Below are 15,368 nucleotides of genomic sequence, written 5' to 3' on the forward strand. Positions count from 1 at the left end.
ATGAGGCTGGGATCATCTATGTCTTGTTGGTGTAAGAACCCATTTTTGAGGAGCCAAATCATGACCCTAAGTAAAGCAGATGTTTTTCTCCGTGTACGACACTATGTTTGCAACCTGATGTCATCTTTTAATGTGAAATCTTTGTCTTTTCTCCCTGATAGTTGGTTACTTTGAGGAACTGTCTGCTTCTCAGACAACATTCATTTAATATTTATTTCAAATATTCTGCCTGTTTATAATCTCTAAGGAGACATTGTCTCCCAACTGATTCTACCATAGTTATTGGAGTTTGGGGCTGACGAGACAATAGGAAGAATAAGTGGAGCCCTTTCATCTCCATTTGTTCTCGTCCTGCAGGAAGTGTTCCTTTTCACATGAGATCCTCCAAGATGACGAATGCAAATCCCGAGGAAGACCCTTTGGACACATTTCTCCAGTATATCGAGGATATGGGAATGAAGGCCTACGACGGCTTGGTTATTCAGAACGCCTCAGACATCGCTCGCGAGAATGACCGCTTAAGGAATGAAACAAACCTGGCCTACTTGAAGGAGAAGAATGAAAAACGCCGAAGGCAAGAAGAAGCAATAAAACGGTAAATATAAATAAAAGTGTTTTGAGTTTTGCACACATCAGAAAATCTGTGAGTTGTGCCAAGGCTGTGATGTTGTCACCTGGTGTAGACTTGATGAGACGGAGTGAAAATGGCACCTCAGCTGTCATAGAAACTCACCCATCCTACTGACTGGATCCTCACCTTAGTTACCAAAAATTATTAACTTGAGTGTTGTGCTGTGGAGGTGCCGATGGGATGGAAAAAGACTCCAGGATCCCCTAAATAAAAATTCATACTGAGCAGTCTCTTGATAAAAGCCCAAAGGAACCCACAAATATTTTAATAGCTAACACTTAATGAAAACTCCTACCTTGCATGGTCTCTGTTTATAGTTCTGACATTGTGACAGACTTCGTCCTCTCCCTAGATTGTAAAGAGACTCACCGTCAATTCGAATTACGTGAAGACAGGTGAGGCCCTCAGTGTGTGCGTTCTATACAGAGTTTCATGACCTTGATAACTGGTGCCCCAGGTTCGTCCGAGTGATGTGACTTGTGCTGCAAAACCTACCAGCTGCAAGCCAGGGAGCCCCACATTGCAGCTTCCAAACTGAGGCTAAGTTTCCTGGGGCCCTGAAACCAAAAGGAAGATAAACATCTTTTCATTTTTCAAAAGAATATTACCACATTCCCAGTGTGTGTGTTTGTGTGTGTAAGGGGTAGAGGTAGAGATATGTGTTTGATGGGGTCATATTTCTTCAATGGAGTTCACTTACTGAGTAGAAAGATATAGAATTTAGAGAATTAATCCAACTCTATTATCCAGATAATTGAATAATAACTGTTAAGCTATTTTGATAATTAGGTGGTGGATGTTTCATCCAAATCCAGCATTAATACTTTTGTTTACTCTTTGTGAATATTATGATATTGAGGGAAAATATTATTTTAAGATGAACTATTCATGGTTATAGAGGAGCTAGGTAAGGATGCGCTACTTTGATCATTTAATTACAGATAAAAGTACATAGCAGTACACTTCTATGAGAGGTGTACTGCCAGGGATGTGAGCCATATAGCTTACCCGGTGCAAGAGAATTCTAAGCAGAAACAACGGCAAGTTCAATGTGTTCCATAAAGAAGCATCATGTAGTGACCACGCCAAAGACTGGAAGGATGTAAGTTCAGATTGGTAGTGGGCCACCATGTGATGTAGAGACTTATAAACTCTTATGTTTTATTCAGAAGGAGAAAAACATTCATAGAAGGTTTTTGAGCGATGGTGTGGCATGCCCTCACTGAATATTTTAGAAGATGGCTGTTTTCTTTGTATTAAATAGATAGATGGGGAAGAGCTGGGTGCAAGAAGTCCAAAGGGAAAGCTTTTTTTTGAATAATGTGGGTGAGAAATGATGGTGATTTGGACTAGGATGGTAGCAGTAAAGGTGGCATAAAATAATCAAATTATGGGCATCAGGATTTTCTAACGGATAAGATATAGAAGCTGAGGAAGAGAAAAGAAGATAGTTCTTAATATTTTTTTTGATGTTGCTACATTGTATTTTTTCTAAACAGCTAGAAGAATGTTTCCACTTAATGAAATGATCTAAACTGGAAGAGGAGTAAGTTTAGGTTAAACGGTGGGATAGTAGGAACTCAGCTTTGGCAAGCCAATTTTGTAAGCCTTTCAAGACATCCAAGTGGAGAATTCTGGATAAGCTGTAGGATCCAGGACTCGTGGTGGAGGTCAAAGGTGGTGGTATACGCATCTCAGTCTGTAGATTTCCCAGTCATGAGCCTAGCTGAGAATACGCAGGACCAAAACTTAGGTACAGATGATCAGAACAATCAGGACCATCCCTTGGGCCACCTGATTGCTTACTTGAAGAGAGCAGCAGAAGAATCCAGCAAGAAGAGCCCGTGAGAGAGTAAAAGAACTACAAACAGGGTGACACCTCTGAGTAAAGTGACAGAAGTGAACGAAGAAGAGAGGGTGTGTGTGATTTAACACATAGACTACTATGTCGAAGCCTGGGAATTGACGGATGCCTTTTAGCACACTGCTGTTGCTGCCAAGGACACTTTCTGTGGATGGCTGAGAAAAACCCCCGCTGTATGGGGTTCATGAAAAAGTGGGAAGAGAGGAATTGAAACACAGTATAGAGAACTACTTTGAAGACTGAGGTTAAAAACGATTTCAAAAATATGAAGGGTGGCTGAAGGGGGTGGGGTTTTTGGTGAAAGTTTGCTTTTCCATTGTTTTTCCCTTAAGAAGAGAGAAAAGCAGCTTATTTAAAACACTAATATGGAAATAGAAAAGGAAATGTCAATGACTTAGGAGAGGAAAGGAAATCTACTGTGATTATGCTTTTGCGCAGGTGAGAAAGGATGGGATCTCAAGTATCTTAGATGGGAGTGCAGCTGCTCTGCCATCATGGGAAAGGGGCAGCCACAGCTTATGGCTGAATGCTGAATAAATGAATGAGTCACCTTGCATAAAAACGGCCCCAGACCTGGCTCCTCACACACCAAACACCATTTCATGATGGTGCTCCTCATTGTTACATGTGAGGGATTGAAAGGTGCACTATATGTCTTGCTATCAACAATTCTTCCCACGGTTTCCTACACCCTTCCCCCAAATATTTTTCTGAAACCCTAATTTAAAATGCAAATATCTTTGGAAGGGTAAAAAATTCTAGTCCTAAATTGTTGACACTTCTCCGATGTCTCACTTTCAAAAGCAGGACCATGGGCAGCATGAGGACAAAGCCGTCTCTGGAGTGGTTGGGGGAGGGGTTGGAAGGAGAAAAATCAAAGGAGCCAGAGGGCTGATGATTGGACAGGAGGTGGAGACTGACGTGGGCGGCTTTGTCACGGGACTGGCTGTGCAGGTCTCAGGTCATCCCATCGCAGTATCCACTGTGAGGTCCAAATTCGCTTTTATTTTGTTCGTATGGTGATCGGTATCCTGGGGTTCTGACAGTTAAAAAATACAATAATCTTCTATATTACAGAAATCCTCATGGTATATTTTTAGAATTGCTTCAACATTCCTAATAGGAAATGTATTTTTAATATTTTTTAAAACTCCATAGCAAGATTCTGGTCCCATAGGCATTTTGGGGGTTCAGGGATGGCAACAGGAGCAGAATACCCTTCTCTAAATCCCACATATACTTTAATATTTTTAACACACAATTTTATATCAAGTTGTAGGGAAAACTCGATGTGATGTTAATGAACACAGTCTAATCAGTTAAAATTCTCTGTCAGGTCCCCAGAATGCCTTCTTCAGTATCCAGTACGATGCAACACATAGGATGCAAATGCTCCAAATCTAAGGATGGGCATGCTTGACCTTGAAAAGGCATTGATGATAATTCTCTGTGAAATATGCCAGCTGCAATTTCAGAAATGTGCAGACTGGCAAGGATTGCTTAAAAAATGGAAATAGGATTTCATATGATTGACCTTCTGGATCACATATGTGCTGAAATGCCTTTTGTGCTGGAGCTGAGAAGCTTAAAACACTGAGCTCTCAGAGAAAAAAAAAAATCCTCGTCACTTTCTCAGTGGTCTAAGTCACTTAGGCTTTCTGAGCCCAGTTCCTTGTTTTTCAACTAACTGGAGCCACACGCCACCATGAACTTTCTTGTTCCTTCACTTGCATTTCTCAGATAGGACTTCACCAAAAGACTTTTGGTGGAAAATTCTAAATAAATAAGAAGATGCTGTTTGTGCTTCTCTTAACTGCCCCAAATTATATTTGGTGAGAAAGAGAAAGACTTAAGACAGAAAAACTAATGGAGAATAAAAACTTATTTCAGTAGCTCATCATTTCTGCTATTTTAAATCCTAATGTTTTGTGCAGAGGCTGTTAAATGAGATTTACTTTTTATTAAGGAGCCTAGAAGAAAACAAACACACAAAACCTACAGCTTCAAATAAATGCGCTCCCTTGAGATACGTCACAAAACCGTGGCTTGTTATATGGGGGTGGGTGAAAAGGGACATTTAAGGAAGAGGGATGAGGGGTGTATTGAAATGTTGACTCAGCACAGGCACCAGCCATTAAAAAGGAGACACTTGGACAATGAGGGCAGAATCTGGCCACAAACAACTTGTAAGGCAATACCTGCGTATTCCTGTGAACATGAGGCTTGGTCGGGAGCTTCACCATCTATAGGTAGCACCTTCTTTAGAATACCAAGTAAGGGGATTCATGGAGGAGGGTGGGCAATCAACAGATCATCTGGTATACCAAAAGCATGCTTAAGTTTGAGGCTTCCTGTCAAGTTAAGGTTTTCTTTCTGGATTCTGGAACTAGTCCCTGCACTATCTCATTTTACCATTTACCACAGTATTTTAAAAACTACAGGGTGGTTGTCAGAGGGAGAGAGGGGTGGAGGGAGGTTGAGAAGCGTAAAGCAGTTCAAATATATGGTGACAAAAAAGGACTTGACTTTGGATGGTAAACACACGATGCAATCAACAGATGATGTGTTATAGAGTTGTACAGTTGAAATATATATAATTTTATTAGCCAATATTACCCCAATAAATTGAGTACAACTTTAAAACTACAGGAAATAGTCCTAAATAAAAGCAACCAGAAAATTTGTTCCTAGTACATGGGTTTCTGAGTATGTTTTTTATCATAGGGAAGGGCTGCATTTTTTTCTAATGAAACAAATGTTACACTAGTGAAATTCTCCCAAACATTGCAAATCTGGAAGACAGCTCTCAACTTTAGCAAAGTGGTTCTGACACAAAGGACTACTTAGGCTGATTAGGAATGTCTCTATTCCCTTTGGATGCCCTCAAGGGATCTATATGAGGTTATATTTCCTCTTTAAAAGTGACAGTCAGAAATGGAATTAGATTACTCACAGCTCCTTAAATATACATGCAATTGTATATTAGTATGGATACTTTGGAGCTCTTTCTATTTGAAGTTTTCAATATTTCCTTTATTCAAAGAGAAACAAAGTATCATTAAAGTCCATTCATTGGACCAGCTTCATTAGAGAGAAAGAAGTAAAAATAAATATTTACTCTTCCTTTATTAAAACATGGCTACCTAAAAAATAATTGGTTCTGATACCAAAATTTTGAATTGGTTGATATTTTAAATGATTACCCAAAGACAGAATGACACAGACACCTCTTATCAGATATGTGAACAGTAACCTGAATGCTCTTTAGGTAGTGATGGCTTCTGGGACCATACTTATGATTTGTGGCAGAGACTTCATAGAAAGAAAGAACATTTATTCAAGTGCATTTCAGTGAATGAGGGATGCCTTTCAGTGAATGATGTATCCATTCAGTGCAGCATGAATAGCTACTTAGGTCACAAACAGATAATGTTATTGGGTTTGTTTTAATTGGAGGCATGTAGAAAAATGAAATACCCTATTTGTATATCAAAAGAAATGGTGAAATACCATTCTCAGGTTAAGTGAGGACAGTTGCAGGTAAATGAACCTGCTTTCAGAAACGTAAGGGTACCAACTTTTAGAAATACCCTGCAGCTGGCATAGAAATACCAGTTATCTCTAGCTCCTATGCTTACAGCGTAGAAAACAAACCCCAAAAGCCCTCAGCCATACATCCATCTAGAATTAAACTCAAACCTGCGGCATGTCAGGGTCTTACTGGAGTGAATCAGCTGATCTGATCTGATGTGAATTTCTGACCTAATTTTGCTGTAGGCCTCAGTGCTCAGGCAGAGAAAACAAGGCTAATGTGTTGATAAGGGGCGAGATTAAACAGCAGACAGTATCTTAATAACCCTCTCTAATTTCAGCTTCCTCTTGTGTTTGTGATTAATTCCAATCACTTCTCTATTAGTCATTTCAGAGGACCACAAGCTGCTTTGCTTGTTTTTATGCTAAAATTGTTCATCTGAATTGTCTTTTCTCAAAACTAAACAAGATAACCAGATAGTGGTTGCCATACCAAATGCATGGGGAGACTTTTATTCATGGAGCCATATGATTAAGGGGGAGGATTCAATAACTCATCTTGTCCATCCCTTACTGACTACAGTTTATTAAGTCAGAGAAGCCCAATCTACAAGGCTGATCCTAAATGAATCGATTTATTAAAAGTGTTCTAATTTTTTTTTCAGTGCTGGTGGGGAAAGTTAATATTAATGAGCACATAGCTAAGGACCATACTTATGCTCATAAATATTAACTCTCTCCACTTAGCTTAAGGACATGACATTTGTCCATTTTGGTTGTTGTACCATTTCACTTTGTAAGTCAAAATGAAGTGTGTCCTCTGGCCTACGGTGTTCAGTAAGGGTCACCCCAATCCTGAAGGAATTCATACAAACTTTAGCATTCATCTATTTGTAATTCGCATGACATTTGCATTTGTAATAGGGATGATTTGGGGGTTTTTCCTTCAGTCACCTGCCAGGACAGATTAGAGGCCACCTACAGAGGGAGCATTAACGACTCACGTTAAGTGAAGGCTCCTTCTTTTTTTCATGTAGATTTTTGAGAGCTGTTTCTACTTTTGGTTGTTTCAACTTTAATTACACCCCTGACCTAGCACTGACTTTTCATTTAAGAAGCTCAGTGTCTGTTCTGTAGCTGAAATAGACAGATGTTGGCAAGAGGAGGGGCTTTTCAGAACCTAACCCCAGATGGGCTGCCAGTCAGCATGAGAATTAAAAGCTCTTTTTACGCGGAGGAAATTGCAGTGAAGAGTGGACCTTCCGAACACCCAAACCTATGAGAACGTGAATGATTGACAAGAAACCCATTGGAAAATTTAAGGTAATGTTTCTTTTAGAAGTAGTGTTAAATATTTAGAGATGGTTATAAATTAATTGAGCAAAAGTTTTCAACCTAGGGCTGTTTCTTAAACCTTTCAGGCTATCAGAGGATATTCTCAATTTTTAACTAATTACGTCCTTTGTAAAATGTTCAAAAACCAAGATAAGGGAAAGGAATTGTTATGGAGCAAGGCTGTGAGTCAGGGGATTTTTTTTTTAACTACTAAAAATGCAGTATGGCTTAGGGAACATGTCTAATGTAACAAATGAAGCTGCTGGAGCGGAGACTGAGCCAATGAACTAGCTCCAAGGTTTCTGTCCAACTCTGAAGCAGCCTGAAGAAAACATCTTCATTATAAATTTATGGGTCACCTTGAAATTAATTTTAATCATGAATTGATAAAAGGAAAATCAAGCCCCCTCCCCAAATGAATCCCTGCTCAAAACACATGCCTCTAGTTAAAAGTTATTCTCCATAACATTCATATTTGGAATGCATGATGGAATATTCATGTTCATGCTAGAATATGAATATAACCAGCCTGCCAGGAAGCAAAGGAAAAAAAATAGCTGTTTTTTGAAAAACACTTTCAATAAGATGTACAAGGAAGATGCTTTGAAAAATAAAAAGACCAGCATTTAAAATCCATTACTTTAATTAGTAAATTGCATTTTAGTCTTTGATTTGGGGCTAAGTGTACCACTCAGCAGATCCTGATGTTTGAATAAGAAATTAAGTGGTTCAGCCATGAAGATGAACATTACCAAGGAGACTTCTTAATTTTCTATTAGGCTGAGGTCTGTATGTGTTGCAAAGCTATTTTATTTCTGTATGAAGTTTTTCATTAAGCATTCATTGACCATCTATTATACATCAGGCATCGCTGTAGGTGGTTGGGATAAAGATGTGAACAAAGGAGTAAGTAGTGTTAGCTTGCTTTTATAGGATTCACAACACGGTGAGGATGGGGTGAGGGAGATAGACAATAAATAAAGAAGTAAAATATAAAGGAAATTTAAAATGTGATGAGTTCTATGAAGAAAGCTAAACTAAGGAATGGGAGTCAGGGGTGTGGGGAGAATGTCATTTCATATAGGCAAGTGAAGAATAGGCTCAGGAAAGATGTGACATTTGAGTAAAGACCAGAAGTAAATGAGGGAAGGACCCGGCATATCTCCAGGTGACAGATTTCCAGGAAGAAGGAACACCCAGGGAAGAGCTCCTAGGTGGGAGTATCCCTGGCAAGTTGGAGAAACTGCAAGGCGGTCAGGTGGCTGGAGATGGAAAGCGGGAGGGAGTGGATTGGAAGATCAGGTAAGAAGTAATGGGGTCAGATCTTGTCAGGTCATGGAGGTCAGTGGCTTTCAGTCAGCTGAGATGAGACGAGAAGTCATGTACTGTTTGGAGAGGAAGAATGCCACAATGTGACTTCCGTAAGTAAAAGGAGGACCGTTCTGGTCGCTGTGTGCAGCAGCAAGGGCAGAAGCAGGGAGAGCGGTTGTGAGGTGATTGAGACAGTTGTGCGGAGGGAAGATGCTGGCAGGGATCAAAGCAGCCGCTCTGGATGGGGTGGTGTGCAGGCCGCTGGAGCCACATTGGGAAGGTAGAGTTGACCAAATTTGGTGATGGATTGGATGTGAGGTGTGAGAGCAAGGTAAAAACATGGCATTCTTGGTAGCGGAGGGTTAAGACAGTGGGAGGAGGGCTTTGCTGAGAAAGATCTTGCACGTCTCAAGTCTGAGATGTCCAGTGCTCTGTAATTTACAAGAATTTCATGCTTTGCATTCAATAATTTGTAGGTATGAGACTGAATAATTTTATAGACATGTGAAATACTTTTATAAGACCCTAAAAGTTACACACACACATTTAAGATTGAAAAAAGATTTCTTTCTCTTATATAAATGTTTACCCAGAGGAGAGCAAGGTGTAGACTAACCAGAGCAAGCGAACAATTGCCTGGAGGCCTTTCCTTTGTGCTGAGCTAGTGGAGTCGGGTGTTGTTGAGTCTGAGAGCTCCATGACCCACACTCACAGACTCTTACCAGTGGAGGGCCGAGATAACGATCTTAGTCCTGATAATCCAAGAAGCAAGATAAAAGCCAGACATAGGCCTGCAGAACACCTGCCGTTTTGAAAAATACTCCGACGGTGGGTAGGTTCAGTTATTAGCATTGGTAATGTTCACTTACGGCCTTTTTGCAGTATGGAGACATCATTTTCTAATCGATGCACGTTGGACACCTTTTCTGTTCTTGGGTATTCAAAAAAACTGGTAGATTATGACCCAATTGTGAAGTGGAAACCAGGAATAACAGTCTGTGTGCGTGTGTGGGGGTACAGGAGACTGTGGCCGAGGAGTGGGAGAATCCCAGTGTCTGGACAAAACGTCACATCTGTTTCTTTCACTTCCTAGCTTCGGTGAGACACGTAAAATGTCTCTTAATTCTTAACATTAAGTTTACTAATTTGTCAGTTAGAAGTAATATTCATTTTGTTGCATTAAGGAAAAAAATTATGTAGTACAGATGGGGCAACTGGTGGAATAGCCAACACATTGTTGCTATTTAGAATTGATAGCTGCTATTATTATTATTACTGTTATTGCTTTTATTGTCATCATTATCACTTTCTTCTTCATCACATAGAGTGGTTACATTCATAACAACATAGAGTGCTGTGTCTAAAAAGATTCTACCTTCATTCAGGGTAGAAACCACCACAGGGAAAGAAATGGGATTATTTGCTTGGAACATTTGCAAATGACTTGTGTAGCCAGCCCCCAAGTGTGTATTTCTTACTTTATCATCTTGTTTAATTTTTCTCCATGTACACATATTTTTGTTCTTTCTGCTAAAAGAGTTAAAATTACATGAGAGCTGAGAGAATTTTGGCATATGAATAGATTTAAAAGAATGCCATAATTGGTCGTTTTTGTCTCAATTATTGAACTGGCTTCCAAGAGCAGAGAAACTATCGCCTGTGCATAGTAGGTTTTGAAACATTTGTCAGATCACATCGCATCAGCTGGCTCTGTGCACTGGCCCGGGGGTTTCCCAAGAGAGAAGAAAACCAGCTGGCCCAGCTGTGGTATTTCAAATGCAATTCACTAATGAATTTCTGGATACTTTCAGGGAACTACCCTGAAAGTTTTCCCTGTTGACTTATGAGCTGCTAAGTTTTTAATCTTTTCATGGAAATGCATACCTTCTGTGAATGTGCTATATAACATGTACTCTAAAACGAAAGAGAAAGAAATAATGAATCACAGAGATAAAAGTGACTACCACATATCTGTAAGAGCTAACAATCTAAAATGACTTTTAAAAGAAAGATGCTGTGTGGTTTGACTTTTCTTCTGGAGAGCAGTATGTTTTCAATACCGCCTTGTAAATGCTACTTAGGTTTCAGCTTTGTTTCAGCTTTATTTCAGCTTTGTTATCCTGGGGGAGGCTGGGCCCACAGAGGCTCGAACTGCCCTTTGCACAGGAGAGAGTGCTTCTTCCTTCCTTGCTACTTCATGTGGCAGTTGTAACTCTGACCTATCCAGCTCCAGAATCACATGGAGAAATTTGAGCCTTTAAGAACTTTCCTAGAGTGATCCTTAACCTCCTAGCACGCTTGATGTTAGATGGTCACATAAAGCTTAAAAATTGCTTGAATGCCTTTCGTAATATGCCATTGCGGTAGTATTTGTTTTGGAGATAAATGACAGAACAGGACTGGGAATCACTTGTCAAGCTATTGGGAAGCTACTGTGTAGATCATTTTAAAGAAAACATCTCTTCAGAAGCTAATATTTTATTTTATTTGGGAGAGAGATGATATTTTGTGATTTACCGTAAATGAAGATCGATGGAGAAATTAGAAGCAAGATGCTGAGGAAATAGCTTTACAGGGATGGGGAGAAGGAGGTGACTTCCTTCCATCCCCCTCCCTTACCAGGTATGAAACTAAAGAGACCGGGGTGTTTGATCAGGGTGAGACTGGAATCTGAAATAATTTGTCCTGATGTTACTTTTAAAGTGCTTTATAAAAAACTCGGTGTAATTAGTGTACATTATTCTCTTCTGCCTACTGGCCTCTGGGTAATGAAACAAAGGGTGAAAAGGTGGGTAGCTTGTGGCTTTTTCTCTGGAGTTTTACTGATCCCTGTTTGAAACCCCCAAACCTCAGCAACTCCCACCTCCTAGCAGATCCATACAAATAATATACCTCATTTAGGAAAAAATCCCATGTGCTTTTGAATCCCTGTTAAGATTTAGTCTTTTATTTCTAGAAATTAGTTCTTTCAAATATCAAATTTATTCTCAGAGTCTTCTTTTTCATACAAGTTTACTTTTACCTCCTTTTTTTACGATTTTATTTATTTATTTTTAGAGAGAAGGGAATGGAAGGAGAAAGAGAGGGAGAGAAACATCAATGTGTGGTTGCCTCTCACACACCCCTAGCTGGGGACCTGGCCTGCAGCCCAGGCACGTGCCCCAACTGGGAATTGAACTAGCAACACTTTAGTTGACAGTTGCATGCTCAATCCACTGAGCTACACCTGCCAGGGCTACTTTTAGTTCTTCTTAATAACTTAGGATTTTACTTTCTTTTCTTCGCTCCTGTCTTTCATGATACTCTTCAATTCCAATCTGATGTGTGTGTATGTATTATATGTGTATGTGCTCAGTTTGTGCACAATTATTTTAAAAGCCCAGGTATTTGGAATAAAAATAGAAACCCATTTCCAAAACATGGTACATGGTTCAACAGATTAAATGGGATAAAGAGAGGTGGGGGAGGGGAACAGAAAAGGACTGCCCAGTAAAAGCCTTTTTAGCAAATCATACTGACTCTCATTAATAAAAAATACGTCCACTGAAGCTGCGCCATCAATCTGCCCTGTGCATTAGTGATGTCGGGTCTAATTCCGGGAGATAGATTGTTCCCTGAGTGTTGGTTGGCTGCCAGTCACATCACAATACCAATAACACACACCATGCTGAATTTCCCTAGCTCACGACGAATTTTCGTTCACAGGGTTAGACTGGACTAAACAGGCGAAGGGGAGGAATGATGTCTGTCTGAATGAAAACCGCCCCCACAACCAAAAGGTAGATCATTGGAGAGAGAAGCAATAGACAAGGACACTGTGAACCAATCCACCAAAAATAAGCTGGCAGGGAGTAATCCAACTAAGCTCACTGCCTAAAGTGTCAGCTAAAAATACAAGCAGAAAAGGTAGTCCACGCAGCTCTCAAAGTCAGATGAGAGCATTACTGTAGGGTACAGGTTCCCATCCTGGGAAAACAGCCGCAGGACAAGGAAGACAAAAGGGAGTGGGAAACAGAATAACTAAATGTTTCCATGAATGTTCTAATTACACTGTTTTAGTCTGGTTTCTACTCATGAACGATTCTGTTTAGTGATGGATAGCTTGACTAATATTCTTCCCCATGATTAGCTGTCAGAAACATTCATTATTATAAACAGATACTTTTTAAAGTCACCGTAGAATATGCCCTGGTGAAACTCTTGGGGTTGAGTCAACACCAAGTGATTTTTCTAAAGAAGTCCACTGGTTTTACAAATGACCTTAAAATAAAAGCACCTGCTTTTGAACCCGTAGTACAAGGGAAAGTGTTCTATCACTTATTTCAAGATTAAGTCTCCAAAGAGCTATTGTGCATGTAACAGAGCATTTGAAATGAGGTGGACACACTAAGCCCGTGCTGTTCTATGATTGCATTAAAGTGGAGGAATGGAAGATTAGGATGGCATTGGGTTTTAGGAAGGAATGCTGCTTGTGGATTTACCATTAATGCTGTGACCTTGTCTGCCCAAGCCTTTCCATTTCAATGTGACTTGGAATTCTAAAAAGAAGTCAGCTTAAAGGTGTCAACACAATCCCCAGTGTAAGTTGCCTTCAGCTATAACCTCTATCTTTAATTTAGTACAATTGGCAATCTTGGTGTGAGACAGACTGTGATTTAGTTAACATGAAAACAGAATGACCTCTGTCACCCCAGAGTTGAATGAGAGCTCAGTTCAGGCTGGATGACATGTATGATCTATCGTAGGAACAATAACCTGGAAACAAAATGAAATGGCCTCAGTGAACTTGTGGGCGAATGGACAAATCCTTTCGATTGTGGCCTGATCTGCTCCTAGTGCGTGTTTATTTTTCAAAGATGTGCTTTACTAACTTTATGCATGCCGAGGTACCCCGGTCCCACAGATAAAACCCTGTTCTAGTGGGCAGGCTCAGGACAATCCACCTGGTGGAATAAAACTGTCTCCATGGGCGAACGAGCAGCTCTAACTTGTTAGTTCCTGATGAGGATGCAGTGTATTCTGGCAAACAAGGAGCAGTGTGTGTGGAAGCCCTCGCTACTTTCAATGTGACGAGCAGTCAGGGTACTTACCTCATCCTCATCCTTTTACTGCGTGAACTGTGAAGATATTTCCAACGATGGAAACGAGCGATCATTTCATACAATTGTGTCAGGTGGACGTTGGGGAGCAAGTTTCTAAGATTCATGATGAAGTGCAATTTCATGCATTTCAGGTCCGTTCCGACCTGATGTGTCTCAAAGTCAACATTTTGTTTACTTTTTGCTTACATTTATGTCTGAACTTTGGAGCAAAGGGAAGTTTCCCTCACTTCAAAAATCATTAAGAGAGATTGGAAAAAATGAACATAGAAAATGTTATTTTGTAATGATAGTGGGACAATAGATTAAAATTTTCATTGAATTATTTTTTCAGGTGTAAGTACTTTATTTTAATCAAACATCCCACTTGCACACTTTCTGTAAATGTTCTCCAGCCTCAGTTTGTATTATTCATACCCTGATTATTATCTATGAATAAAGCATACAGCCACTTAAATAATGCATCCCACCTTAAATGGACTGTAGGAAAAGTCTTCCATCATACGTGCCTTGTAAATTAACATAGAATTTTTAAAAACTTTTTAATAATGTCTTTTGAGATCTAGAGCTTCAGAGTTATGCTTTGCCATTATTTTGTTGGAGTCATAGAATAAATGTAAAATAAGGCCCCAAAAGAGGACATTGTAATTTGAAGGAATTCCAAAGCCCTCAAAGGCTTGACATCTATAGTTCAGACAGGTAAGTATAAGTAGTTACACTGATTACCAACGCACTTACAGAATTCCTATGGCAGACATATGAACGTGGCCAGAACACAGTCTTCCAAAACCCAAGCATTAAATGGAAATAAATTAGACATAAGGTAAGGAGAGAAGTGGAAAGGGAGAGTAGAGATCAAAAAAATGTTAGCCAGGTCACTAAAATACCACACCTTGTTCCTTTGTTATCCAGTCTCCAAATTTATGTGAGTCGGCAAATGCTGGTTAGGAGTAATTGTGAAGGAACCATTGCTGTTTTACAAAGCGAGCCAAAGGAAGCAGGCGCCTGGCAACCCCGTGTCTTCTCCCCCTATGGAGTCAGTGAGGACCAGCTCTGACACCTCGAAAGGATAAGGGAGCGTGTGCATTCCTACAAAAGGTGCAGCCAGCTGCCCTTTTGCTGTGTGAGTGTGTGTGTGTGTTTGACCCATCGGTAGATCACACTCAGAGCATTTCTCACCAGGAATTTATCCAACACGAAAGGGCACTTTGGTTATTAAATTGAGGTCCCGTGTTAGAGGCCATTAAGCAAATTATTTAGTGCATTCTGCTTTAGAAGGCAAGGGCACAAGTACAGTATTTTATAACTGGTTAATTTCGTGCTGCAATTAAATTCTTGACACACACTTGGAATGGGAAACTTAATGTGAAGGGGGAAATTGAAGAGGCCTTCCCATTGTTGAGTTTCTGTTTGAGAATGGACTTTTGAACAGAAGTCTACCTAATTTAAGAATTTATGTCTTCTGCCCTGTAGTGGGATGGAAACTACCAGTTGTGTAAATAATAATCTAAGCAGAAATAAATGTTTGGGTTTTTATGCTTGTTTTATTTTTAGAGTTTGTAGAACAAAAGTTGTACTATAATAGATTTTAGCAGAC

At 39.8% G+C, this 15,368-nt stretch overlaps 1 protein-coding gene across 4 annotated transcripts in view; it reads left to right on the top strand.

Moving 5' to 3' along the window:
• Positions 1 to 15,368, top strand: part of NYAP2 (neuronal tyrosine-phosphorylated phosphoinositide-3-kinase adaptor 2) — a 217,164-nt gene that overhangs the window by 14,694 nt on the left and 187,102 nt on the right. For 3 of the 4 annotated variants that reach the window (XM_045198413.2, XM_024564304.3, XM_045198415.2), the window contains exon 3: positions 358 to 595. In XM_045198413.2, the coding sequence (XP_045054348.2) occupies positions 375 to 595 (221 nt within the window). In that variant the 5' untranslated portion in view covers positions 358 to 374. Of the gene's footprint in view, positions 1 to 357; positions 596 to 7,292; positions 7,350 to 15,368 lie in introns of those variants that run through there. The other variant, XM_053919130.1, reaches the window with a different exon arrangement.

The sequence above is a fragment of the Desmodus rotundus genome, chromosome 2 (assembly GCF_022682495.2).
Source record: "Desmodus rotundus isolate HL8 chromosome 2, HLdesRot8A.1, whole genome shotgun sequence".
Classification (NCBI taxonomy): domain Eukaryota; kingdom Metazoa; phylum Chordata; class Mammalia; order Chiroptera; family Phyllostomidae; genus Desmodus; species Desmodus rotundus.